The sequence below is a fragment of the Macaca nemestrina genome, chromosome 15 (assembly GCF_043159975.1).
Source record: "Macaca nemestrina isolate mMacNem1 chromosome 15, mMacNem.hap1, whole genome shotgun sequence".
NCBI classification, from domain to species: Eukaryota; Metazoa; Chordata; class Mammalia; order Primates; family Cercopithecidae; genus Macaca; species Macaca nemestrina.
This window is the reverse complement of record NC_092139.1, coordinates 29,032,578-29,059,982: the sequence shown is the minus strand read 5'-3', so window position 1 is coordinate 29,059,982 and position 27,405 is coordinate 29,032,578. Positions and strand designations below refer to the sequence as shown.

Below are 27,405 nucleotides of genomic sequence, written 5' to 3'. Positions count from 1 at the left end.
GACCATGCCTGGTTAATTTTTGTATTTTCAGTAGAGATGGGGTTTCACCATGTTGGCCAGGCTGGTCTTGAACTCCTGACCTCAGGTGATCCTCCCACCTCAGCCTCCCAATGTGCTGGGATTACAGGCGTTAGCCACCATGCCCTGCCAGGATAAGGGAACTAACGAATTGTCTCATAAATAAGTTAGGTATTTAAAACTCCATAGGCGTGAAAATGTCTCTCGAGGCCCTGTTGAGTAATGATTTCATCTCCAAGTTGTTTTCCTTCGTAATATGGTGATATTTCAATTAAGAAACTCTGTAAGAATAGGCCGGGCATGGTGGCTCACACTTGTAATCCCAGCACTTTGGGAGACTGAGACCACCAGCCTGGCCAACACAGTGAAATCCCGTCTCTACTAAATTAGCTGGGCATGGTGGCAGGTGCCTTTCGTCCCAGCTACTTAGGAGGCTGAGGCAGGAGAATTACTTGAACCCAGGAGGTAGACGTTGCAGTGAGCTGAGATTGCACCACTGCACTCCAGCCTGGGCGACACAGTGTGACTCCATCTCAAAAAAAAAAAAAAAAAAAAAGAAATCTTGTAAGGATAGCTACTCAGGTGTGTTTAAAGAAAGATTTCCCAGCCAGTCACAGTGGCTCACGCCTGTAATCCCAGCACTTTGGGAGGCTGAGGTGGGTGGATCATGAGGTCAGGAGATCAAGATCATCCTGGCCAACATGGTAGAACCCTGTCTCTACTAAAAATACAAAAAAAATTAGCAGAGCATGGTGGCGCATGCCTGTAATTGCAGCTACTCGGAAGGCTGAGGCAGGAGAATCATCGCTTGAACTAGGGAGTCAGAGGTTCCAGTGAGCCAAGATTGCGCCACTGCATTCCAGCCTGGTGACAGCGCAGGACTCCGTCTCAATAAATAAATAAATAAGACTTCCCCTCGGCTGTGCGCAGTGGCTCACGCCTGTAATCCCAGCACTTTGGGAGGCTGAGGTGGGTGGATCACAAGGCCAGGAGATCGAGACTATGCTGACCAACATGGTGAAACCCCGTCTCTACTAAAATACAAAAAATTAGCCCAGTGTGGTGCCGCACGCCTGTAGTTTCAGCTACTTGGGAGGCTGAGGCAGGAGAATTGCTTGAACCAGGGAGGTGGAGGTTGCAGTGAGCCGAAATTGAGCCACTGCCCTCTAGCTTGGCGACAGAGCAAGACTCCGTCTCAAAACTCACTCCAGAGCTATAGACTATATCACTCAGAGAGTACAGAGTATTGATAGATTGGAGCCCTCAGTGCCTAAAGAAATGGATACAGCTTTTCTTAAGCCCCAGGGATAAAATTGTGGTCTGTCCTCAGTTGCTTCATTCCACGTGCTTTGCCTACCTCTGCACGCAAGGAGTAGTAATAGTTTCTGTGTTTACCTGTGGATAACACTCTTCAAAGAACCTCCATATGATTATCTCCTTGAATCTCTACACCCTTTGAGATGGATGATATTGATGTCTTTCCTGTTTCTTTTTTTTTTTTTGAGACAGGGTCTCTTGCTCTGTTGCCCAAGCTGGAGTATAGTGGTGCAGTCATAGTTCACTGCAGCCTTGAACCCCTGGGCTCAAGTGATTCTCCTGCCTCAGCGTCCTGAGTAGCTAGGACCACAGGTGTGTATCACCGTGCCTGGGTATTTATTTATTTATTTATTTGAGACGGAGTTTCACTCTTGTTGCCCAGGCTGGAGTCCAATGACGCGATCTCAGCTCACTGCAACTTCTGCCTCCCAGGTTCAAGCGATTCTCTTGCCTCAGCCTCTGGAGCAGCTGGGATTATAGGGATGTACCACCATGCCCAGTTAATTTTGTATTTTTAGTCTAGATGAGGTTTCACCATGTTGGTCAGGCTGGTCTCTAACTCCCGATCTCAGGTGATCTGCCTGCCTCAGCCTGTCAAAATGCTAGGATTACAGCTGTGAGCCACCGCACCCAGCCTATTTTTGTATTTTTATTTTTACTTTTTGAGAGAGAGTTCTGCTCTGTCTCCCTGGCTGGAGTGCAGTGGTGCAATCTCTGCTCACTGCAACCTCTGCCTGGGTTCAAGTGATTCTCCTGCCTCAGCCTCCCTAGTAGCTGGGATTACAGGTGCTTGCCATCATACCCAGCTAATTTTTGTATTTTTAGTAGAGACAGGGTTTCATCATTTTGGCCAGGCTGGTCTCAAACTCCTGGCCTTAAGTGATCCACCTGCCTTGGCCTCCCAAAGTGCTGGGATTACAGGTGTGAGCTACCTAGCGCAGCTCCATATTTTTATTTTTTGTAGAGATGAGATCTCACTATGTTGCCCAGGCTGGCTTCAAACTCCTGGCCTCACTCAAATGATCCTCTCACCTTGGCCTTCCAAAGTACTGGGTTTACAGGTGTGAGCCATTGCACCTGGCCTCTTTTCTGTTTTTATTTCCATTTTGCCAGTGAGAAGGCTGAGGTTATCTCTTTTTTTTTTTTTTTTTTCTTGAGACAGAGTCTCGCTCTGTCGCCCAGGCTGGAGTGCAGTGGCCGGATCTCAGCTCACTGCAAGCTCCGCCTCCCGGGTTTGCGCCATTCTCCTGCCTCAGCCTCCCGAGTAGCTGGGACTACAGGCGCCCGCCACCTCGCCCGGCTAGTTTTTTGTATTTTTTAGTAGAGACGGGGTTTCACCGTGTTAGCCAAGATGGTCTCGATCTCCTGACCTCGTGATCCGCCCGTCTCGGCCTCCCAAAGTGCTGGGATTACAGGCTTGAGCCACCGCGCCCGGCCTTTTTTTTTTTTTTTTTTTGAGATGTAGTCTCTCTCTGTTGCCCAGGTTAGAGTGCAATGGCACAATCTCAGCTCACTGCCACCTCCACCTCCCGTGTTAAAGCCTTTCTCCTGCCTCAGCCTCCTGAGTAGCTGGGATTACCAGTGCACACCACCACGCCTGGCTAATTTTTGTATTTTTACTAGAGGTGGGGTTTTGCCATTTTGGCCAGGGTGTTCTTGAATTGACCTCAGGTGATCTACCCACCTCGGCCTCCCAAAGTGCTGGGATTACTAGTGTGAGCCGCCGCGCCTGGCCAGGTTATATCATTTAATAAGCATTTGACCACCATATTAAGGGCACTGCTTGTTAGATGCTGGGGATGCCTATGAGGAGTTCATTGCCTTCTGAGAGAAATCTACTTAGATAGGCAGTTTCAGTGCAGAGTGATGAATGCTGTGACCCATAGGGTAGTTAGGTTGCCATGAGAGAATGCAGGTGTGAAGGAAGTCCTTCAGGGAGGTGCCAATGGCTAAGCCTGGTCATGAAGGACCAGGAAGAGAAAGCAGCTTATTTGGCTGGGTGCAGTGGCTCATGCCTGTAATCCCAGCACTTTGGGAGGTGGAGGCAGGTAGATCACCTGAGGTCAGGAGTTCGAGACCACCCTGGCCAACATGGTGAAACCCCGTCACTAGTAAAAATATAAAAATTAGCCAGGTATGGTGGTGTGCTCCAGTAATCCAAGCTACTCAGGAGGCTGAGGCAGGAGAATCGCTTGAACCTGGGAGACAGAAGTTGCAGTGAGCCAAGATCGTGCCATTGCACTGCAGCCTGGGTGACAGTGTAAGACTGTCAAAAAAAAAAAAAAAAAAAAAGCAGCTTGTTTATACAAAGGCCCTGGAGGTCGGAACTGCAGGGAGTTTGGATGTGGCAGGAGTATGGGTAGTAAGAACAGTAATAACCTTTTTTTTTTTTTTTTTTTTTTTTGGTGACACAGTCTCACTCTGTCGCCCAGGCTGGAGTGCGGTGGTGGGATCTCGGCTCACTGCAACCTCCACCTGCCGGGTTCAAGCAATTCTGCTGCAGCCAACTGAGCAGCTAGAACTACAGGCGTGCACCAACATGCCTGGCTAATTTTTTGTGTTTTTAGTTGAGACAGGGTTTCACCATGTTGGCTAGGCTGGTCTCGAACTCCTGACCTCATGAACCACCCACCTCTGCCTCCCAAAGTGGTGAGATTACAGGCATGAGCCACGGCGCCCAGCATCCCCCCCCTTTTTTTTTTTTTTTTTGAAATATATGCACAGTTTTGCTCTTGTTGCCCAGTCTGGAGTGCAGTGGATCGATCTCAGCTCACTGCAAACTCTGCCTCCTGGGTTCAGGCAATTCTCCTGCCTCAGCCTCCTGAGTAGCTGGGATTACAGGCATCTGCCACCATGCTTAGCTAATTTTTTGTGTGTTTAGTAGAGATGGGTTTTCATCACATTGGCCAGGCTGGTCTCAAATTCCTGACCTCAGATGATCCGCCCGCCTCTGCCTCCCAAAATGCTAGAATTACAGGTTTAAGCCACCATGCCCAGCAAGAACAGTAATAACCTTGCAAGCTTATTGTGTGCCAGGCTCTGCTAAATAACTTTTTTTTTTTTTTTTTTTTTTTGACGGAGTCTCGCTCTGTCATCCTGGCTGGAGTGCAATGGTGTGATCCCGGCTCACTGCAACCTCTGCCTCAGCCTCCTTCCTCAGCCTCCCCTGTAGGTGGGATTACAGGTGCATGCCACCACGCCTGGCTAATTTTTGTATTTTTAGTAGAGGCGGGATTTCATCATGTTGACAAGGCTGATCTCAAACTTTTGACCTCAGGTGATCAGCCTGCCTTGGCCTCCCAAAGTGCTGGGATTACAGGTGTGAGCCCCCAGGCCTGGCCTGTACTAAGTAACTTTTATCTTCACAACACCTGTATGATGGTTTGAAGTGGGTGCTAGTGATATCCTCATTTTACAGATGGGGAAGCTCAGAGAGGACATGACTTGTGCAAGTTTATCTGGAAAGTGGTGGGGCTGGGGTCCAAACTCAGGCACTCTTACTTCAGAGTTCTGGCTCATAACCAGTGTGTCCCACAGCCCGTCTGCTAAAGCTTGCCTGCTTCTGTCCTTTTAAGCTCCCATCTTTAGAGTTTCTTTTGGCTTGGTTATAATGGCTAACTCACTAACGGCCCGAATGCTGCACTGAGTACCTTGATTATGGTTCTGTAGCGGAGCCACTGAACTGTTTTTTTTGTTTTTTGTTTTTGTTTTTTTTTTGAGATGAAGCCTTGCTCTGTTACCCAGGCTGGACTGCAGTGGCGTGATCTCGGCTCACTGCAACTCTGCCTCCTGGGTTTGAGCGATTCTCCTGTCTCAGTCTCCTGAGTAGCTGGAATTACAGGCGTGGGCCACCATGCCTGGCTAATTTTTGTAATTTTTTTTTTTTTTTTTTTTTTTTGAGACGGAGTCTCACTCTGTCACCCAGGCTGGAGTGCAGTGGCCGGATCTCAGCTCACTGCAGGCTCAGCCTCCCTGGTTTACGCCATTCTCCTGCCTCAGCCTCCCGAGTAGCTGGGACTACAGGCGCCCGCCACCTCGCCTGGCTAGTTTTTTTTTTTTTTTTGAGACAGAGTCTCGTTCTGTGGCCCAGGCTGGAGTGCAGTGGCCGGATCTCAGCTCACTGCAAGCTCCGCCTCCTGGGTTCAAGTCATTCTCCTGCATCAGCTTCCCGAGTAGCTGGGACTACAGGCGCCCGCCACCTCGCCCGGCTAGTTTTTTTTTTTGTATTTTTTAGTAGAGATGGGTTTCACCGTGTTAGCCAGGATGGTCTCGATCTCCTGACCTCATGATCCGCCCGTCTTGGCCTCCCGAAGTGCTGGGATTACAGGCTTGAGCCACCATGCCCAACTAATTTTTGTATTTTTAGTAGAGGTTAGGTTTCACCATGTTGGCCAGGCTGGTGTTGAACTCCTGACCTTGAGATCCACCTGCCTTGGCGTCCCAAAGTGCTGGGATTGCAGGCGTGAGCCACTGTGCCCGGCCTGAACTGTTTTAAGATAGAAGTCTTGGCCGGGCGCGGTGGCTCAAGCCTGTAATCCCAGCACTTTGGGAGGCCGAGACGGGCGGATCATGAGGTCAGGAGATCGAGACCATCCTGGCTAACACGGTGAAACCCCGTCTCTACTAAAAAATACAAAAAACTAGCCGGGCGAAGTGGCGGGTGCCTGTAGTCCCAGCTACTGGGGAGGCTGAGGCAGGAGAATGGCGTGAACCCGAGAGGAGGAGCTTGCAGTGGGCTGAGATCCGGCCACTGCACTCCAGCCTGGGTGACAGAGCAAGACTCCGTTTCAAAAAAAAAAAAAAAAGAAAAATAGAAGTCTTAAGATCAGACTTAGATTTTAGAAATATCACTGTAGTAGCAGTGATGAAGATTAGCAGCAGTGTAGTTAACTGGAGTCAGCCTTACCTCGGTTCAATTCCTTGTCCCAATACCTGGCTAGCTTTGGTATTTGGGAAACTTACTTTGTGAACCTGAGTTTTCTCATCCGTAAAATGGGAATAATGCTCATTACAAACCGAAGAGGTAGACACTAAATGGGCTGATATAGTTTTATATATATATATATATATATATATATATATATATATATATATATATCAGAATAGTATATATATCTTAGTATATACATACATATCTTAGAGTAGTATATATCTTAGAATAGTATGTGTATATGTGTGTGTGTGTGTGTGTGTGTGTGTGTGTATATATATATATCTTAGAATAGTATTTGTCATAAAATAACCACTGAGAAGATGTCATCTCATGAGACAGTATTGATTTGGATCTGGGGAAGGTGTAGCTGGCGGCTTGGAGCTCTGTCAAGAGCTGTTGGAGTAATCAAGATTAGAACTGATGCGGCCGGGCGCGGTGGCTCAAGCCTGTAATCCCAGCACTTTGGGAGGCCGAGGCGGGCGGATCACAAGGTCAGGAGATCGAGACCACAGTGAAACCCCGTCTCTACTAAAAATACAAAAAATTAGCCGGGCGCGGTGGCGGGCGCCTGTAGTCCTAGCTACTCAGGAGGCTGAGGCAGGAGAATGGCGTGAACCCAGGAGGCGGAGCTTGCAGTGAGCCGAGATCGCGCCACTGCACTCCAGCCTGGGCAACAGCGTGAGACTCTGTCTCAAAAAAAAAAAAAAAAAAAAAAGAACTGATGCAGGGCTGATACTGGGCATCCACTTGGCAATGGGCGAGACTTAGAAGCAGGTCCAACAAAATGGTGTCCAAGTGTGAGAGGGAGAAGGAGGTAAGGGAAGTGCCCATGTTTCTAGTTTGGCACACTTGCCAATCTTAAGGCCTTAAACTTTGATGGGGACAAAAGGAGAAGGAACTTGTAAGGGTAAGATGATTAGCTCAGTGAAATTGAGTAATATGCCAAAGGTCATACAACAGATACATTTTAGGTCCAACCCTGGCCCAGGCCCTTTCCATTGCTACTGGGAAAATCCACTGATTTAATCAACTCATTCTCAGTAGTTTGGAATGAGTAAACTCAACTCATGTTTGCTGTCTCTTTGCATTTTATTTTATTTTATTTTATTTTATTTTATTTATTTATTTTTTTTGAGGCGGAGTCTCGCTCTGTCGCCCAGGCTGGAGTGCAGTGGCGTGATCTCGGCTCACTGCAAGCTCCGCCTCCCGGGTTCCCGCCATTCTCCTGCCTCAGCCTCCCGAGTAGCTGGGACTACAGGCGCCGCCACCACGCCCGGCTAATTTTTTTGTATTTTTAGTGGAGGCGGGGTTTCATTGTGTTAGCCAGGATGGTCTCGATCTCCTGACCTCGTGATCCGCCCGTCTCGGCCTCCCAAAGTGCTGGGATTACAGGCTTGAGCCACCGCGCCTGGCCCTCTTTGCATTTTAATTATGGAAGGAAATGCTTGACTCTTGGAGAAAGCATTTCAAGTACCTGGGAAGACAGTGGGGAAGTTTTGAGGCCTATTTCTTTCTTCACTCTTTTATTTTGAGACAGAGTCTTGCTCTGTCGCCGAGCTGGAGTGCAGTGGCTCGATCTTGGCTCACTGCAACCTCCATCTCCTGGGCTCAAGCAATTCTCCTGCCTCAGCCTCTTGAGTAACTGGGATTACAGGCACATGCCACCATGCCCGGCTAATTTTTTGTATTTTTAGTACAGATGGGGTTTCACCATGTTGGCCAGACTGGTTTCAAACTACTGAACTCTGGTGATCTGCCCTCCTCGACCTCCCAAAGTGCTGGGATTACAGGCGTGAGCCATCGTGCCTGGCGTCTTCCCTCTTTTCATTCTTGCCTTCCCTTCCTTCCTTCCTTCCTTTATTTTTCTTCCTCCTTACCTCTTCTGCCTTTCCTCCCTCCTTCCCTACCTTGTCAAGTAAAAGGAACTAATTTCCTTTCTTCTAGTGTGACGTGGGAAGAGGTCCTACTTGAACCAATTTGTCACTTCCCTAGGACTAAAGATGTGCTCTTTATGCACTTTAATATATTGGATACTGTGTGTTAATTTTTAATAATATTGACTATAATTCTTTGTGTCTGATGTCTTTTTTGCTAGTATATCACCATTGCCATCACCAGTACCATTTAGAGTTTGCTGTGCTAAGCACTTGACATCCATTAGCTCACTTACTCTTCACAACGCTAGGAAATTGGGGCCGTTGATCCCATTTGATATCTGGGCAAACACGCCCAGTGATTTTTCTTGTTGTTTCTCAGCCAACCATGACTGGAGCCACCATTGATCAAAATGTGAGTCTAAAACCTGTCTGTGCACCCATCCCTAGGCACTCCCTGGCCTTCCTCCAAGGCAGAACTTTGGCAGAAAGTCCTCTTGAAGGCTTCTTCCTGGGAGACCCAGGTATCACTGGACCGGCTAAAATTGTTTATGTTTTCCTGGGACAGCAGCAGGGGCTGCGGGAAGTCTCAACCTTCTAGACTCAGGCTGTGTGTGGGAAAAGCTCGTTTCTGCCGGAGGCTCTTTGCCTCTAGTAGTTCCCTTTGCTTAGAAGTCACTTTCCTTAGATCATCACATGGCTGTCTCCTTCTTGTCACCTAGGTCTCTGCTTAGACCTCAGTTCCTCGCAGAGTACTTTTCTTTCTTTTTCTTTACTTCTTTTCTTTCTTTTTTTTTTTTTTAGACAGAGTCTTGGTTTGTCACCCAGACTGGAGTGTGGTGGCACGATCTTGGCTCACTGTAACCCCCACCTCCTGGGTTCAAGTAATTCTCCTGCCTCAGCCTCCTGAGTATCTGGGACTACAGGCGCCTGCCACCGTGCCTGGCTAATTTTTGTAGTTTTAGTAGAGACGGGGTTTCACCATATTGGCTAGGCTGGTCTCGAACTCCTGACCTCAGGTGATCCGCCCACCTCGGCCTCCCAAAGTGCTGGCATTACAGGTGTGAGCCACTGCACCCATCTTCGGAGAGTCCTTTCTAACAGCCGTATCTAAAATAGTCCTTTCCATGCTGCTGGTTCACATTATTTTGTTGTTTTTCCCGCAATTACTTATCTCTGTCAGAAATGATCTTTATATGCTCGCGTGGCGCAGTGGCTCATGCCTGTAATCCCAGCACTTTGGGAGGCCAAGGTGGGCGGATCACCAGAGATCAGGAGTTCGAGACCAGCTTGGGTAACATGGTGAAACCCTGTCTCTACTAAAAATACAAAGATTAGCCGGGCATGGTGGCGCACGCCTGTAATCCCAGCTACTGGGGAGGCTGAGGCAGGAGGATTGCTTGAACCTGGGAGGCGGAGGTTGCAGAGAGCCGAGATCACACGTTGCACTCCAGGCTGGGCGACAAGAGCTGGACTCTGTCTCAAAAAAAAAAAAAAAAAAGGCCAGGCATGGTGGCTCACACGTGTAATCCCAGCACTTTGAGAGGCTGAGGTGGGTGGATCACCTGAGGTCGGGAGTTCGGGACCAGCCTGACCATCATGGAGAAACTCTGTCTCTTCTAAAAATACAAAAATTAGCCGGGCGTGGTGGTGCATGCCTGTAATCCCAGCTACCAGGAGGCTGAGGCAGGAGAATTGCTTGAACCCGGGAAGTGGAGGTTGCAGTGAGCCAAGATTGTGCCACTGCACTCCAGCCTGGGCAGCAAGAGTGAAACTCTGCCTAAGAAAAGAAAAAAAAAAAAATGACCATTATGTATGTGCTTATCTTGTTTCTTAGCTGCCTTCCTCACTAGAGAACGGGGTCTGGGGTGCCTTGTCCTCCCATTATCTATCTCCAGTACCTGGCACACAGCAGGCACTCAATGAATATTTCTTGAATGAAGGGGCCATAAAGATTTAAGCTGGTCTTTCATCTGAAGTGTCCCTCAATTTAAAGTGGTTGTATTGAGTTAAAAGGCACTGTCACCCTTTAATGGAGGTTGAATCCAAGCCTTGTGATAAGCACCATTAGATTATCCCAAAGCCTGTTCTATAGTTTCTGGTGATTGGCATTTTATTCCTTGAGAGTCCCAGAGATTTTTTTCCTCGAAAGTCCCAGAGTTTATTTCCCTCTACCCATGTCCCAGAGCTGATTCACTGAAAGGTCTTGTTCCATACCCATCTATCACTTTTAATTCTTTGTTGTTCCTCTTTTCCTTGAGCACAAAGGGATTGCTGAGGGCAAGACTTCCAGTTACCATAGCGACAGTACTCTTTTGCCTCTCCCAAAATAAAATCCAGAGTCTTTGTCAGTACATTAACTGTAAATGTGATATGAATTCAGAAAATGTGGGCGTGGTGGCTCACGCCTGTAATCTCAGCACTTTGGGAGGCTGAGGTGGGCGAATCACCTGAGGTCGTGAGTTTGAGACCAGCCTGGCCAACATGGCAATATCCCGTCTCCACTAAAAATACAAAAATTAGCTGGACGTGGTGGTGCGCTCCTGTAATCCCAGCTACTTGGGAATGCTGAGGCAAGAGAATTGCTTGAACCCAGGAGGAGGAGGTTGCAGTGAGCTGAGATCACACCATTGTACTCCAGTCTGGGGACAGAGTGAGACTCCGTTTTAGAAAAAAGAAAAATGGCCGGGCGCGGTGGCTCAAGCCTGTAATCCCAGCACTTTGGGAGGCCGAGACGGGCGGATCACGAGGTCAGGAGATCGAGACCATCCTGGCTGACACAGTGAAACCCCGTCTCTACTAAAAAATACAAAAAAACTAGCCGGGCGAGGTGGCGGGCGCCTGTAGTCCCAGCTACTCGGGAGGCTGAGGCAGGAGAATGGCGTGAACCCGGGAGGCGGAGCTTGCAGTGAGCTGAGATCCGGCCACTGCACTCCAGCCTGGGCAACAGAGCGAGACTCCGTCTCAAAAAAAAAAAAAAAAAAGAAAAAAGAAAAATCTACTACCATTTATTGAGTACCTACTTTATTTATTTATTTATTTATTTATTTATTTATTTATTTATTTATTTTTGAGACAAATCTCACTCTGATGCCTGGGCTGGAGTGCAGTGGCACCATCTTGGCTCACTGCAACCTTCATCTCTGGGTTCAAGCAATTCTTCTGCCTCACCCTCGAGTAGCTGGGATTATAGGTGTGTGCCATGACGTCTGGCAATTTTTGTATTTTTTTAGTAGAGACAGGGTTTCACCACATTGGCCAGGCTGGTCTCGAATTCCTGACCTCAAGTGATCTGCCCACTTTGCCCTTCCAAAGTGCTGGGATTACAGGTGTAAGCCACTGCACCCAGCTGACTACCTAGTTTGTGTTAGACATTTTAATAGGGGTTTTGCAGACCTTTCTCATTTAATTCTCGTAGCACCCACGATAGGGGCCACTATCCCCATATCATAAGTGAAGAAACAGAGTTCAACAATGTACCTTGTAGATAAACTTGGGGTAAGAATCTGAATTCAGGAGCTACTGGGCTGAGGTTCGGATGCTAGCTTAGCTCCTTACTATATTAGTATCCTTAACTTTCTTTTTCCTCATTTTTTTTTTTTTTTCTTTCTTTTTTTTTTGAGACGGAGTCTTGCTCTGTAGCCCGGGCTGGAGTGCAGTGGCCGGATCTCAGCTCACTGCAAGCTCCGCCTCCCGGGTTTAGGCCATTCTCTTGCCTCAGCCTCCGGAGTAGCTGGGACTACAGGCGCCCGCCACCTCGCCCGGCTAGTTTTTTGTATTTTTAGTAGAGACGGGGTTTCACGGTGTTAGCCAGAATGGTCTCGATCTCCTGACCTCGTGATCCGCCCGTCTCGGCCTCCCAAAGTGCTGGGATTACAGGCTTGAGCCACCGCGCCCGGCCCTTTTTCCTCATTTTTATAATGGGGATTAATATAGTACTTCTGTGATTTTTGTAAGGATTAAATTAGTTAATATATGTAAGGTTAGTTATTATAATTTTTTTTTTTTTTTTGAGACAGAGTCTCACTGTGTTGCCCGGGTGGAGTGTAGTCGTGCGATCTCAGCTCACTGCAACCTCCACCTCTCGGGTTCAAGCGATTGTTCTGCCTCAGCCTCCTGAGTAGCTGGGATTACAGGCGCACACCACCATGCCCAGCTAATTTTTGTATTTTTTAGTAGAGATGGGTTTCACTGTGTTTACCTGGATGGTCTCGATCTCTTGACCTCATGATCTGCCCGCCTTGGCCTCCCAAAGTGCTGGAATTGCAGGCGTGAGCCACCGTGCCCGGACTATAAATTTTTTTTTTATGTGGGTCTCGTTAGTTTGCATAAGGGTATTTTATATCTACTCTCTTTTTGTAAGGTTAGTTTATGTCTTTATCATAGTAGTAGCTTAATAGCATTCTTTATTTAATTTATTAGATATCTGTTGAGTTTATAATGTAGTACTACTGTATTGAATTTTGATTAAATATTCTCTTGTTTTTTAATGGATGAACTACATCCAGCTTCCCCAGAATCTTATGTAAAGAGCTATTGGTTTTTCTCATTTTCACAAATGATTTATTTTTATCCTGGACTGTATTCTTTAGCTTGAAATGGCTGAATGAGTCTAAGAGTATAAGCAGTTCCACAGCTTGTTCTTTGTTCTTTGCTTCTAGATTGAGGTATAAAAAGATGGCCATGGTCAGGACCCCAGGAGGTGTTCTAGTGTACCTGTTTCCCCGCATCTGGACCAGTGTTAGGTTTTGTCTTTTCTAAAAAATTAAGTATTTCTGCTTGTTATATAATGGTGTGATAATTCTGACACAACATTTGAAAAGCACCCAGTTGCTTTATCTTCCTGTATTCAAGTTATGTTTATATCTAAAGACATGAATATAAGCATCGCAACGACTTTGGTCAGAGAAAGAGGAAGGACCTTTGAGAAGCAGTTTTTCTACTTCTGTAGACATCCTGTTACTTTTGATAAGAGGAAATTCTGCCTCAGAGGACCTTGAAATTTGCTAGCACCTCTGCATGTCAGTTTCCTCCCTGTAACTTAATTTTACTTCTATACCATGGTAACATTACATTAGTCCCAATTATGTCATCTGGCAGTTGTGAAGATCCAGTAAATAGTAAAATAGTGTAAGAATTAAGTTCTTGCATTTAAAAAATTTGCAGTTTTTTTTCTTTTTGTATTTTTTGTAGAGATGAGATTTCACCAAGTTGCCCAGGCTGGTCTTGAACTCCTAGACTCAAGCTATCTGCCCCTTGGCCTCCCAAAATGCTGGGATTACAGGCATGAGCCTGTACTCAGCCTCCCAAAGTGCTGGGATTATAGGTGTGAGCCAGTGTACCTGGTGAAAAATTTGCATATTTAAATAACATTTAAAAAACGGGCTGGGCGTGGTGGTTTATGCCTGTAATCCCAGCACTTTGGGAGGCCAAGGTGGGTGGATCATTTGAGGTCAGGAGTTCAAGACCAGCCTGGCCAACATGGTGAAACCCTATCTCTACTAAAAATACAAAAAGTAGCTGGGCAGTAGTGGCTTATGTCTGTAATCGTAGCTACTCAGGAGGCTGAGGCAGGAGAATTGCTTGAGCCTAGGAGGCGAAGGTTACGGTGAGCTGAGATCGTGCCACTGCATTCCAGTCTGGGTGACAGTGAGACCCTATCTCAAAAAAAAAGAAAAATGAAGAAACATAAAGAAGCAACCCCACCACCAGAATAAAATAAAATCATACCATCTAGGTAATTCCTGCTGACAATTACTTCTTTGGTAGTTTTTTTTTTTTTTTTCAGATGGAATCTTGCTCTGTCACCCAGACTGGAGTGCAGTGGCATGATGTCAGCTCACTGCAGCCTCCACCTCCTGGGTTCAAGTGATTCTCCTGCCTCAGCCTCCTGAGTAGCTGGGATTACAGGCATGTGCCACCACGCCAGGCTAATTTTTGTATTTTTAGAAGAGATGGGGTTTCACCGTGTTGCCCTGGCTGGTCTTGAACACCTGACCTCAGGTGATCCACCTGCCTCGGTCTCTCAAAGTGCTGGGATTACAGGTGTGAGCCACTGCACTTGGCCTTTTTTTTTTTTTTTTTTTTTTGAGACAGGTCTGGCTCTGTTGCCCCGGCTAGAGTGCTGTGGTACAATCTCCGCTCACTGCAACCTCTTCCTCCTGGGATCAAACCATCCTCCTACCTTAGCCTCCCAAGTAGTTGGGACTACAGACACGTACTACCATGCCTGGCTAATTTTTTTGTATTTTTTGTAGAGATGGGATTTCACCATGTTGTCCAGGCTGATCTTGAACTCCTGAGCTCAAGCAATCCACCTACCATATCCTCCCAAAGTGCTGGGATTACAGGCGTGAGCCAGTGTGCCTGGCCCATTTTTCCTTTTAATAGCTGTAGTGGCATGATGTAGCTTATTGCAGCCTCAAACTCCTGGGCTCAAGCAATCCTCCCACCTCAGCCTCCTGAGTGGCTGAGACACAGTCCTCTTTTGATGTATGTTTTGGTTGCAGAAATTTCAAAGCTCTATTGATTATTGTTATGGATAATCTGATAGGCTTTGAGGGTATGTCTTCATTATGAGTTACTGGCCATGGGATTGTTGGGCAGAGATTATGTTTTTGTAAGTGGTGCCAAATTGCCTCTAGAAAGCTTTTCTAGTTAATGCTTTGGATAGAAGCATTTGAGCATGGTCTCTTCTCCTCATCCCTGTTAACACTACCTTTAAATTTTTGCCAATTTGAGAAGTGAAATTTTATTTTAATTTGCATTTCCTTTAATTTAGGGTGATGTTATGTGTATATATTATCACGTGTTCATTAGACCTTTGTATCTGTACTCGACCTCCAAATATGCCATTTCTTACAGTTTGCGCATTTTGTTTTGTTTTGTTTTTTTGAGACGAAGTCTCGCTCTTGTTGCCCAGGCTGGAGGGCAATGGTGCAATCTTTGCTCACCGCAACCTCCGCCTCCCGGGTTCAAGCAATTCTCCTGCTTCAGCCTCCCTAGTAGCTGGGATTACAGGTGTGTGCCACCACGCCTGGCTAATTTTATATTTTTAGTAGAGACGGGGTTTCTCCATGTTGGTCAGGCTGGTCTTGAACTCCCGACCTCAGGTGATCCACCCGCCTTGGCCTCCCAAAGTGCTGGGATTACAGGTGTGAGCCATCGCACCTGGCCCACTTTGCACATTTTAAAGTAAGTTGTGATCAGGCACGGTGGCTCACGCCTGTAATCCCAGCACTTTGGGAGGCCGAGGCGGGTGGATCACCCAAGGTCGGGAGTTCAAGACCAGCCTGACCAACATGGAGAAACCCCGTCTCTATTAAAAATGCAAAATTAGCTGGGCGTGGTGGCACACACCTGTAATCCCAGCTACTTGGGAGGCTGAGGCAGGAGAATCGCTTGAACCCAGTAGGCGGAGGTTGCAGTGAGCCGAGATCATGCCATTGCACTCCAGCGTGGGCGACAGAGCAAGTCTCCGTCTCAAAAAAAAAAAAAAGAGTAAGTTGTTTGAACTTTTTTGTCCTTGGTTTGTACGCACTCTTTGTTAATAATGGAAGTTAGCTCTTTGTCATACGAGTTGCAGTTATTTTCTTCCAGTTTGTCATTTGTGAAAGTGCCCTTTAAACTGTGCTGCACAGTGTGCATTTAAAGCTTTCATTATCGTTGATGCAGGGGACACTGATCGAATACTGTATTTAAGGAAATAAACTAGGCCCTGTGTCTCCTGTGTAGCAGTGAGTTCCCATTGTAGGGAAATTTGAATGTAAAGGAGTAATTTGAAATCCTGCCAAGGTCTTTTAAAATGGAATCCTATGTGAATACAGATTGCATGAGTTTTTAAAATTCTCTCCATGTCCATATTGAACATGTTCCCTTTTTCTCTTTTTCTGGAAGCTGGTGATTTTTGGAAGAAAAAGCTAAGGCCCTGAAGAGAAGTTAAAAGCTACAGAATCTTAGTCCTATTGCATCTTCAGAAAAATTGTGTTAGAAACTAAATGAAGGAAGTAAAAATGTACTACTTATGTAATTTTTTTGAAATTCCTGCTTCTCTATTGAACTCTTTTTTATTCTTTAGTAGATGTTGTCAATTTAAATAGATACTTTCAGATGATTTCCCCTCTGCCCCTCCCTTCACCCTTTGCTAGAACTCATTCATGCCTTCTTAGTGTTTGAGTTTGTCTTGCTGGGTGGACTAGAGCTGGGACTGAGTTGGATTCCTAATTTTCAGCATTTCCAGCATAGTGACTTACTGATAATACTCGTTGGTGGTTTGTTGGGTGAATTAATGTGAATTTAAAAACAAACTCTGCCACCTCAGATGGGTGAAGGGGAAATTGGTAATGGGATGGGAAAGCCAGATTAGTTTTCTGTTCTGTGTGATACCAGAGAGTGAAACTTCAAACACATGGGTCAGAGTTACAATGAAACAGGTTTTAGTTCATAAATAGCAGGAATTCTGAGGATTCAGCCTGAAGAGGAATTGGTTTTATTGAGATTTTGGGAATAATTTGCTCATCTTCATTCATTCACTGCCTCCCTCCCTCCTACATTTTAGTGGAAGGCCTCCTGGGGTGCCTGGGGGACAGTAATGTGGTAGAAACAATTAATTCAGAAGTCAGGCCAACCTTGACTTTTGTTCTGGGGCCTGTCACTTAGCACTTGAACTTTAACCAAGTTACTTTAAACCGAATTTCCTCATTTGTGCTAACATAGTTATTTACAGCTACTAACTGTGTAGTTCTTACTTTGTGCTGGTCCTGAGCTCTTTAAATGGATTATATATTTTAATCCTCACATCCACTGCTTGGAGATAGATATTATCACCATCCCTATTTTACAGAGAGGAAAATAATTTACACAAATTCATTCAGCTAATAAGGGGTTAAATAATTTATATAAATTCATTCAGTTAATGATTTTATTAACTGAATGATTTTATTAACTGGGGATTCAAGGCCAAGCATTTAACCCCATTACATTAAATTCCGTTACTTTGGTAAAAGAAGACTGTTAGCCTACACAGAGCCTGACAAATAATAGCTCAGTGAGTATTAAGTTTCATCCTGCCTTTCTTGTTGGGCATCACCTTTTTATGTAATCTGGGAGGGGAAATTAATAATCAGAATATTGCTTGGTATGAATTAAGTCAGAGAACAAGATAATTTGACGTGGTATTTCAGGCAAGCCAAAATGAAGACCTTTCTACTGATTGGATTATACCTGTATGTCAGTTTTTTTTTTTTTTTTTTTTTTTTGAGACAGTCTTGCTCTGTCACCCAGGCAGGAGTGCAGTGACATGATCTCGGTTCACTGAAACCCCCACCTCCTGGGTTCAAGCAATTCTCATGCCTCAGCCTCCTGAGTACCTGGGATTACAGGCATGCACCACCACGCCTGGCTAATTTTTGTAATTTTAATAGAGACAGGATTTTACCATGTTGGCCAGGCTGGTCTGGCTGATCTGGAACCCCTGACCTCAAGTGATCAGCCGCCTCGGCCTCCCAAAGTTCTGGCGTGTGCTACCATGCCTGGCCATGTGTATGTCAGATTTGATATCTCATTTTCTTAGGGAATGTTTGGTAAAGGCTGTCAAACCTCTGACACTTCTTTCCTAGGGTCCAAATAGTTAGAACCTCTTGCCAACACAGCTTTTCAGCTTAAGTTTCAACTTCCTTAATTACAGCTGTCAATCATTTCTGCCTTGGTTTGCTTTGCTTTATGTGTTTCCCAGTATCAGCCCTTCGGAATTTGTTTTTGTTTTTGTTTTTGTTTTTTAGACGGAGTCTTACTCTGTTGCCAGGCTGGAATGCAGTGGCACGATCTCGGCTCACTGCAACCTCTGCCTCCCAGGTTCAAGCGATTATCTTGCCTCAGCCTCCTGAGTAGCTGGGACTATAGGGACGTGCCACCACGCCCAGCTAAATTTTGTATTTTTAGTAGAGACAGGGTTTCACCATGTGAGCTAGGATTGTCTCGATCTCTTGACCTTGTGATCCTCCCTCCTCGGCCTCCCAAAGTTCTGGGATTACAGGCATGAGTCACTGTGCCCGGCCTGGAATGGGTTGTTTAATAGATAGCTTATTGTCCTTCACATGTATAATCCCTCACATTATGCACTTATGAAAAATTTTCATTGTGAAAAACTAAAATTTAGGAAATTAAGAAAAAAGGAACAATCACCAATAACCTATAACTTATTTTTTTCTTCCGGTCTTTACAAAAAGAATCAGTGGCTGGGTACCATGGCTCATGTCTCTAATTCCAGCACTTTGGGAGGCCGAGTCAGGAGGATCACTTGAACCTGGGAGTTTGAGACCAGCCCAGACAAACATAACAAGACCATGTCTCTACCAAAGAACAAATTAGCTGGGTGTGGTGGCTTGCACCTGTAGTCCCAGGTGCTTGGGAGGCTGAGTAGGCAGGATCACATGAGCCGAGGAAGTCGAGGCTACAGTGATCCAGGTTTGTGCCACTGTAGACCAGCCTGAGTGACAGAGTGAGCAAGACCTTGTCTCCAAAAAAAAAAAAAATAATAATAATAATAATAATTAATGACTTTCTTTTTTCCTTTTTTTTTTTTTTTTTGAGACGGAGTCTCGCTCTGTCGCCCAGGCTGGAGTGCACTGGCCGGATCTCAGCTCACTGCAAGCTCCGCCTCCCGGGTTCACGCCATTCTCCTGCCTCAGCCTCCCGAGTAGCTGGGACTACAGGCGCCCGCCACCGCGCCCGGCTAAGTTTTTTTTGTATTTTTTAGTAGAGACGGGGTTTCACGGTGTTAGCCAGGATGGTCTCGATCTCCTGACCTTGTGATCCGCCCGTCTCGGCCTCCCAAAGTGCTGGGATTACAGGCTTGAGCCACCGCGCCCGGCCTTTTTTTCCTTTTTTTTTTGAGACACAGTTTCACTCTTGTTGCCCAGGCTGGAGTTTAATGGCGCGATCTTGGCTCACTGGAACCTCCACCTCCTGGGTTCAAGTGATTCTCCTGCCTCAGCCTCCCGAGTAGCTGGAATTACTGGCATGCACCACCACACCTGGCTAATTTTGTATTTTTAGTAGAGGCAGGATTTCTCCATGTTGGTTAGGCTGGTCTCAAACTCCTGACCTCAGGTGATCCAGCAGCCTCAGCCTCCCAAAGTTCTGGGATTATAGGAATGAGCCACCACGCCTGGCCTTTTTTTTTTTTTTTTTTTTTTTAAAGAGACAGGTTCTTGCTCTGTCACTCAGGCTGGAGTACAATGGCAGAATCATAGCTCACTGCAGTCTTGACCTTCTGGGCTCAAGCGATCCTCCTGCCTCAGCCTTTTCAGTAGCTGGGATTATAAGCCTAAACCACCTCATCTGGCTGTGTATGAGTTGTAATGTGAGCTCCATGTGGTACAATTTTACATCCTGCCTTTTTATGTAATATATTGCAAGCAAATCTTCATAAAATATGCTGCTATTACACGTTAGATATGAGTATCACTTCTGTTATTTTTTTCCATATTCATTTATTGCAAAGAAAATGTTCCTGGTAGGAGGCAGGCATTGCTGTGGCAGTGCTCTGGCATTGCTTGGGCAGTGTGGGCTGTCAAAAGCCAATGTATCGGGCTGGATGCAGTGGCTTGTGCCTGTAATCCTGTAATCCCAGTACTTTGGGAGGCCCAGGCAGGAGGATTGCTTGACCCAGGAGTTTGAGACTAGCCTGGGTAACGTAGATGCTGTCTCTGCAAAAAAAAATAAACAAAAAAAAAAAACCTGGGTGTGCTGATGCATGCTTTTGATTCCAGCTACTCAAGAGGCTGAGGCAGGAGTATCGCATGAGCCCAGGAGTTTGAGGCTATAGTGAACTATGATAGCGCCACTGCATTCCAGCCTGGACAACAGAATTAGACCCTGTCTAAAAAAATTTTTAAAAAGTCCAGAGTTTAGTGGGAGGAAGGAGTTAGGCTGGAGTTAGTCCTGTAGAGAGGTGGTCTGTTCAAGTGCCCTTAGAGCTCAGAGTGGCTGCATGTCCATCAGAACCACCACTAGCTATGATAGCGCCACTGCATTCCAGCCTGGACAACAGAATTAGACCCTGTCTAAAAAAATTTTTAAAAAGTCCAGAGTTTAGTGGGAGGAAGGAGTTAGGCTGGAGTTAGTCCTGTAGAGAGGTGGTCTGTTCAAGTGCCCTTAGAGCTCAGAGTGGCTGCATGTCCATCAGAACCACCACTAGCTCCTCTGATAGCATTCAGGACTCTGCAGATTAGTAGATTAATTACCTCAGTGATGCCAAGAAGTGTTCTTTTTTTTTTTTTTCTTTTTCGAGACGGAGTCTTGCTCTGTCACCTAGGCTGGAGTACAGTGGTGTGATCTCAGCTTACTCCAACCTCTGCCTCCCGGGTTCAAGCTATTCTCCTGCCTCAGCCTCCCAAGTAGCTGGAATTACAGGCACCCACCACCGCACCCGGCTAATTTTGTATTTTTAGTGGAGATGGGGTTTCACTATGTTGGCCAGGCTGGTCTCGAACTCCTGACCCCGTGATCCGCCCGCCTCGGGCTCCCAAAATGTTGGAATTACAGGCTTGAACCACCGCACCTGGCCAGAAGTGTTCTTTTATGGGGGCCACTTTTCTTGTAAATAGCCTAATCCAGTACACCGTTTTTCCCCTCAAAAGGAAATTGGCTTTACTGTTTGGTTCTCTGATCATAAATATACATTTTATTCTTTAGAGCACAAGTACACAAGACAGGATTGAGAAAGGAGAGATTCAAATTGTGACTTCAGATTCAAAGGCAATTAAAGGAATTAAACGATAATATTTTGTACTGTTTAATTGTTTTATGATAAAATCTGGGTAAAACTTATAGAAAAATACAAATGATCAGAAGGGACTCAAGAAGTAGGAAATATAGCTGGGCATGGTGGCAGGTGCCTGTAATCCCAGCTACTTAGGAGGCTGAGGCAGGAGAATCACTTAAACCCGAGAAGTGGAGGTTGCAGTGAGCCGAAATCGTGCCATTGCACTCTAGCCTGGGCGACAAGAGCGAGACTCCTTCTCAAAAAAACAAACCAACAAACAAAAAAAGAAGTGGAAATATACATAGATCAAAGAAAGTATAAACAATTCCGGGCACAGTGGCTCATGCCTGTAATACCATCACTTTGGGAGGCTTATGTGGGCGGATCACTTGAGGTCAGGTGTTTGAGACCAGCCTGGCCAACATGGTGAAACCCCATCTCTGCTAAAAATACAAAAATAAGCTGGGCGGGGTGGCGTGCACCTGTAGTCCCAGCTACTCAGGAAGCCAAGGCTCCAGAATTGCTTGAACCTGGGAGGCAGAGGATGCAGTGAGCCACCACATGGCGCCACCACATTCAGCCTGGGTGACAGAGTATGACTCCATCTCAAAAAAAAAAAAAAAAGAAAAGAAAATATAAACAGACCTTGTACAGCCTTCCAAAAGGAGGACCAAGTATTAGTATCTCAGCTTTTGTTTGCTTCCTTTGTTTTTAATTTTTTTGTTTTTAAGAGGCGAAGGTTTGCTGTGTTTCCCAGGCTGGTCTCGAACTCCCGGGCTCAAAGAAACAACCTGGCTCTGCCTTGCAAGTAGCTGGGACTATAGGCATACATTACTGTGACTGGCGTTTGTTTGCTTCTTTTGTAACTCTTAAATTTCATTGCAATTACAGTTTGCAGTTATTTTATTCATCAGCTTACTGGCTAAATTTTTGTGTTTCCCTGGTAGACTGAAGGGTTCTTGAGGGCAGGAACTGTGTCTCTTTTGGTCTTGACTGTTTCTTAAATAGTCACTGAGCAAATATTTGTTGAATAATGCATCAGCAGATGACTGAATTTAACTGCGAAAGCAGTTGTTTTTTTGTAGTTCTAAGGGGTGGCCCTTGTAGGTGAGTCTTTGGTAAGCAGTGTTGAGGGAGGGTCTTCTCAGTTCCCGAAACTACAGGAAGCTGCACGATGGAGGAGTAGGAACCAGTGGAAGGCACACCTGTGTTAGAATGAGGGCACCAACAGGGTTTCATGGAGCTTTGTGTTTTGAATAATGTCTGTTTGTTTTTTATGTGTAGTGAATGATGCTACACTCTGGGCAGACTTTGCCTAAGTTTCATAAATATTTAATTGGCTTTTTCAGGAGAATAAAGGCAGCCCCGTTGATGACTGAAAATGACAAAGCATCCACCTAACAGACGAGGAATCAGCTTTGAAGTGGGAGCCCAGTTGGAAGCCCGGGACCGTTTAAAAAACTGGTACTTTTACATTTTTCTGTTAATTAAAGCCCTTCAGTAAAGGATTTTTGCCAGCACTGATAGAGTGGTAGCTTAGGCTTTTTTTGTGGTGTTTTTCTACTCCCTGACTCTTGGAAGATGGGAGGAAACTTCAGTCTTTTCTCTTTGGTGTAGGGATCCTGGTGTCAGGGTGACTGTCCTGTAATCTCCTGTTCATATTTGTTTCCCCCTTTTGCCTGTTCATCTGAAAGAGTTCTGGGAAAAAGAAGCATGAATGGCCACAGGGAAGGGAAGGGTTAATAGTGGCAGCTCTCTTGCTCTTGGCTGCCTGTCTGAAAAAAGAGGAGAGAAAGATCAGGGATGGAATAGTGAAGAAAAAGGGGTTTGATTGGAGCAGCTCATGTGTTGTGAACACCCCATCCTGTTTCTGGGCATGATGACTGTATGTTGAAATAGTCATCACATAAGGGCACACTGTCAGGGTGATTAGGTTCAGAAGCTGAGGCGTTATAGTCCCAACTGTGTCATTGACTTGTGACCTCTGGCTGGTAATTAGCTGCTTTGTGCATTGGCTTATCTATAAATGTGGGTATTGGTAATATTGACCTCATAGGGTTATTCTGAGAATCAAATGATGGAATATTTAGGGAAAGACCTTATAGACTGTGAAGTGATTGTTGTGGTTGAGGGCATCCTAGAATTTGGTCTTTTGTTGGTGCTCAATGTGAGGGGTGTTTTCAGAACCTACACCTCTCTAAGGGGTTTTTTTTTTTTTTTTGAGACGGAGTCTCACTCTGTCACCAGGCAGATCTTGGCTCACTGCAACCTCTGCCTCTCAGGTTCAAGCATTTCTCATGCTTATGCCTGCCGAGTAGTTGGTATTGCAGATGTGTGCCATCATGCCTTGCTGGTTCCTTTTTGAGTTAAAGAAGGAAGAGTTTAACCCTTTTTGAGATTCTTTCAAAATAGATTGACCAGCTCTTCAGGTGTAGGAAGATAAGACAGGAGAAGAGAGGAATGGAAGCAGTTGGTGCAGAAAACTGTCTTTGCTATGAGAATTAGGTACACTTGGCCGGGCATGGTGGCTCACGCCTGTAATCTCAGCACTTTGGGAGGCTGAGGTGGGCGAATCATGAGATCAGGAGTTCGAGACCAGCCTGGCCAACATAGGGAAACCCTGTCTTTACTAAAAATATAAAAATTAGCCGGGCATGGTGGCGTACGCATGTAGTCCTAGCTACTTGGGAGGCTGAAGCAGGAGAATCACTTGAACCTGGGAGGTGGAGGCTGCAGTGCGCCAAGATCACGCCACTGCACTCTAGCCTAGGTGACTGAGCGAGACTCCATCTCGAAAAAAAGAAAAATTATTTTTTTTTATTATTGAAAGTGTAGTTAGGTACACTTTTTTTTTTTTTTTTTTTTTTTTTTTTTGAGACGGAGTCTCGCTCTGTCACCCAGGCTGGAGTGCAGTGGCGCGATCTCGGCTTACTGCAAGCTCCGCCTCCCGGGTTCACGCCATTCTCCTGCCTCAGCCTCCCGAGTAGCTAGGACTACAGGCGCCCACAACCGCGCCCGGCTAATTTTTTGTATTTTTAGTAGAGACGGGGTTTCACCGTGGTCTCGATCTCCTGACCTTGTGATCCGCCCGCCTCGGCCTCCCAAAGTGCTGGGATTACAGGCGTGAGCCACCGCGCCCGGCTAGGTACACTTTTAACACAGTTGTTTTTGGGCTATTTTTTTTTTGTTCGAGACAAGAGTCTTGCTCTTTCATTCAGGCTGGAGTGCAGTGGTGTGATCTCGGCTCACTGCAGCCTTCACCTCCTGGGTTCAAGCAATTCTCCTGCCTCTGCTTCCTGAGTAGCTGAGATTACAGGCGCGCACCACTACGCCCGGCCAATTTTTTGTATTTTTAGTAAAGACAGGGTTTCACCATGTTGGCCAGGCTGGTCTCCAACTCCTGATCTCAGATGATTTGCCCACCTTGGCCTCCCAAAGTGCTGGGATTACAGGTGTGAGCCACCAAGCCTGGCCTGTTTTTGGGCTGTTTGTATTATCTATAATTAGTTCCTTTTTTGGTTTTAGTGTATATATGTGTGTGTGTGTATATGTATTATATACTGTGTGTATGTATGTATTATGTAAGTAGTATCATACAGCTTGCTTTTTTTCTGTGTCTTTGTTTTTTATATTCAGTATATTTTTGTGATTTACCCATACTTAACTCCGCACCCACCCCCCGACCCCTGAGATAGGGTCTTACTCTATTGCTCAAGCTGGAGTGTAATGGCACAATCATAGTTCACTGTGGCCTCCAACTCCTGGGCTCAAGTGATCCTCCTGCCTTAGCCCTCCATGTAGCTGGGACTACATCTTAACTTCTGTATAGAGTTTTATTGTATGAATATACCACGGTTTGTTTAGTCCCTTACTAATGGGCATTTGTTTATTTGTTTGTTTGTTTGTTTATTTATTTATTTATTTATTTATGATGGAATCTAGCTCTGTCACCCAGGCTGGAGTGTGGTGGCACAGTCTTGGCTCATTGCAACATCCACCTCCTGGGTTCAAGCAATTCTCCTGCCTCAGCCTCCTGAGTAGCTGAGATTACAGGTGCCCACCACCTTGCCTGGCTAATTTATGTATTTTTAGTAGAGACGGGGTTTCACCATATTAGCCAGACTGGTCTCAAATTTGTGACCTCAGGTGATCCACCCACCTTGGCTTCCCAAAGTGCTGGGATTACAGGAGTGAGCCACTGCTCCTGGACCGTTTACTTATTTTTTATTTTTATTGTATTTTTTTTTATTTTAAATGGATGCTTAAATTCTAGTTTTTCACCTGAGACACAGTGCTGCTGTGAATGTCTCTTTGTGCACATACACAGACTTTTACTTGGGCAGTGGCTTTGGACCACAACCTACAGTAAGAAATGTATTTTAAATCCAGTTTGGTACTCACCCATATGTACATACAGATTTATTTTTATTTTGTTTTTATTATTTTTTTTTGAAACGGTGTTGAGACAGCATCTCACTTTGTTGCCCAGGCTGTAGTGCAGAGGTGTGATCTTCGCTCACTGCAACCTCCGCTTCCCAGGTTCAAGTGATTCTTGTGCCTCAGCCTCCTGAGTATGTGGGATTACAGGTGTGCGCCACCATGCCTATTTTTTTTTTTAATTTTTAGTAGAGCCAGGGTTTCACCATGTTGGCCAAGGCTGGTCTTGAACTCCTGACCTCAGGCGATCCGCCCAACTCGGCCTCCCAAAGTGCTGGGACCACAGGCCAGAGCCACTGCGCCTGGCCTATTTTTATTTTTTGAGACAAGGTCTCACTCTGTTGCTCAGGTTGGAGTGCGGTGGTGGGAACACAGCTCATTGCAGCTTTGACCTCCCTTGGCTTAAGCAGTCCTCCTGCTTCAACTGGGACCACAGGCACGTGCCACCATGCCTGATTAATTTTTAAATTTTTAGTAGAGATGAGGTCTCACTATGTTGCCAAGGCTAGTCTTGAATTCCTGGGCTCCGGTGATCCTCCTACCTTGGCCTCCCAAAATACTGGGGTTACAGGCATGAGTCACCATACCTGACCTATATACATTTAACTGAAATACAAATTTTATGAAGTAGTATTTAACCTTAATACATGCATTATACTCTGGTATTTTTTTCTGTTCTTTTTTTTTGTTTGGGACGGAGTCTTGCTCTGTTGCCCAGTCTGGAGTGCAGTGGCTCACTGCACTCACTCACGATCTCAGCTCACTGCAACCTCTGCCTCCCGGGTTCAAGCAATTCTCCTGCCTCAGCCTCCCCAGTAACTGGGATTACAGACACCTGCCACCATACCAGCTAATTTTTGTATTTTTAGTAGAGATGGGGTTTCACTGTGTTGGCCAGGCTGGTCTTGAACTCCTGACCTTGTGATCTACCCCCCCTTGGCCCCCCAAAGTGCTGGGATTACAAGCATGAGCCACCATGCCTAGCCTTTTTTTTTTTGATATAGTGTCTCACTCTGTTGCCTAGGCTGGAGTTTAGTGGTGCAGTTACAACTCATTGCAGCCTTGACTTCCAGGCTCAGGTGATCCTCTCACTTAGCCTTCTGAACATATGGGACTACCAGCACATACCATCATGCTAGGCTAATTTTTTGTATCTTTAGTAGAGATGAGGTTTCACTATGTTGGCCAAGCTGGTCTTGAATTCCTGACCTCAAGTGTTCCACCTGCCTTGGCTTCCCAAAGTGCTGGGATTACAAGCGTGAGTCACCATGCCTGGCGCATATTTAGGTTTTTAATCCACCTGGAATTCATTTTATGTATGGTATGAACTTGTATCTAATTATTATTTTTTAATTCAGTGAATAACCAGTTGCCCCAATATCATGTTTAGAATAGTCCATCCTTTCCCCACTGATCTGCAATATCATTTGTATGTATTAAGCTTCATATATACATAGGCATGTTCTCAGCTCTTTAGTCTATTACATTGATTTGTGTTTATTCCTGTGCTTATAATAACACATTATTTAATTGATATTGCTTTAACATCACTCTTGATATCTGGTAAGACAGGTTTTATTTTATTTGTTGTATTCTTAGACCTTTACTCTTTAATATGAATTTTTGTAGTATTGTTGAGTTTCTTGAAAAGTGTTTTTGGAGTTTTGAAATAAATTGTATTTAAGTGGTATCTTGATAAAAAGTTTCATTCATGAAAATGTATCTTTATAGTTATTCATGTTTTACTTTATGAACTTTAGTGATGTTTTGTAACTGCCATAAAGATTTTGCATATTATCTGTTAGATTTATTCCTAAGTATTGTCTAGTTTTTGTTGCTTTTATGAATGGATCTTTCTTTTTTTTTTTTTTTTTTTTTGAGATGGAGTCTTGCTCTGTTGCCCAGGCTGAAGTGCAGTAAAGCGATTTGGGCTCACTGCAACCTCCGCCTCCCAAATTCAAGCAGTTCTTCCTGCCTCAGCCTCCCGAGTAGCTGGGATTACAGACACCTGCCACCACGCCTGGCTAATTTTTGTATGTTTTAGTAGAGACGGGGTTTCG

General features: G+C 45.4%; 1 protein-coding gene across 3 annotated transcripts in view; it reads left to right on the top strand.

The window, feature by feature from the left end:
* Positions 1 to 27,405, top strand: part of LOC105496282 (PHD finger protein 20) — a 189,607-nt gene that overhangs the window by 15,772 nt on the left and 146,430 nt on the right. For all 3 annotated transcript variants that reach the window (XM_071079430.1, XM_071079431.1, XM_011766549.2), the window contains exon 2: positions 22,258 to 22,372. In XM_071079430.1, coding sequence (XP_070935531.1) covers positions 22,290 to 22,372 — 83 coding nt within the window. In that variant the 5' untranslated portion in view covers positions 22,258 to 22,289. The remainder of the gene's footprint in view (positions 1 to 22,257; positions 22,373 to 27,405) is intronic.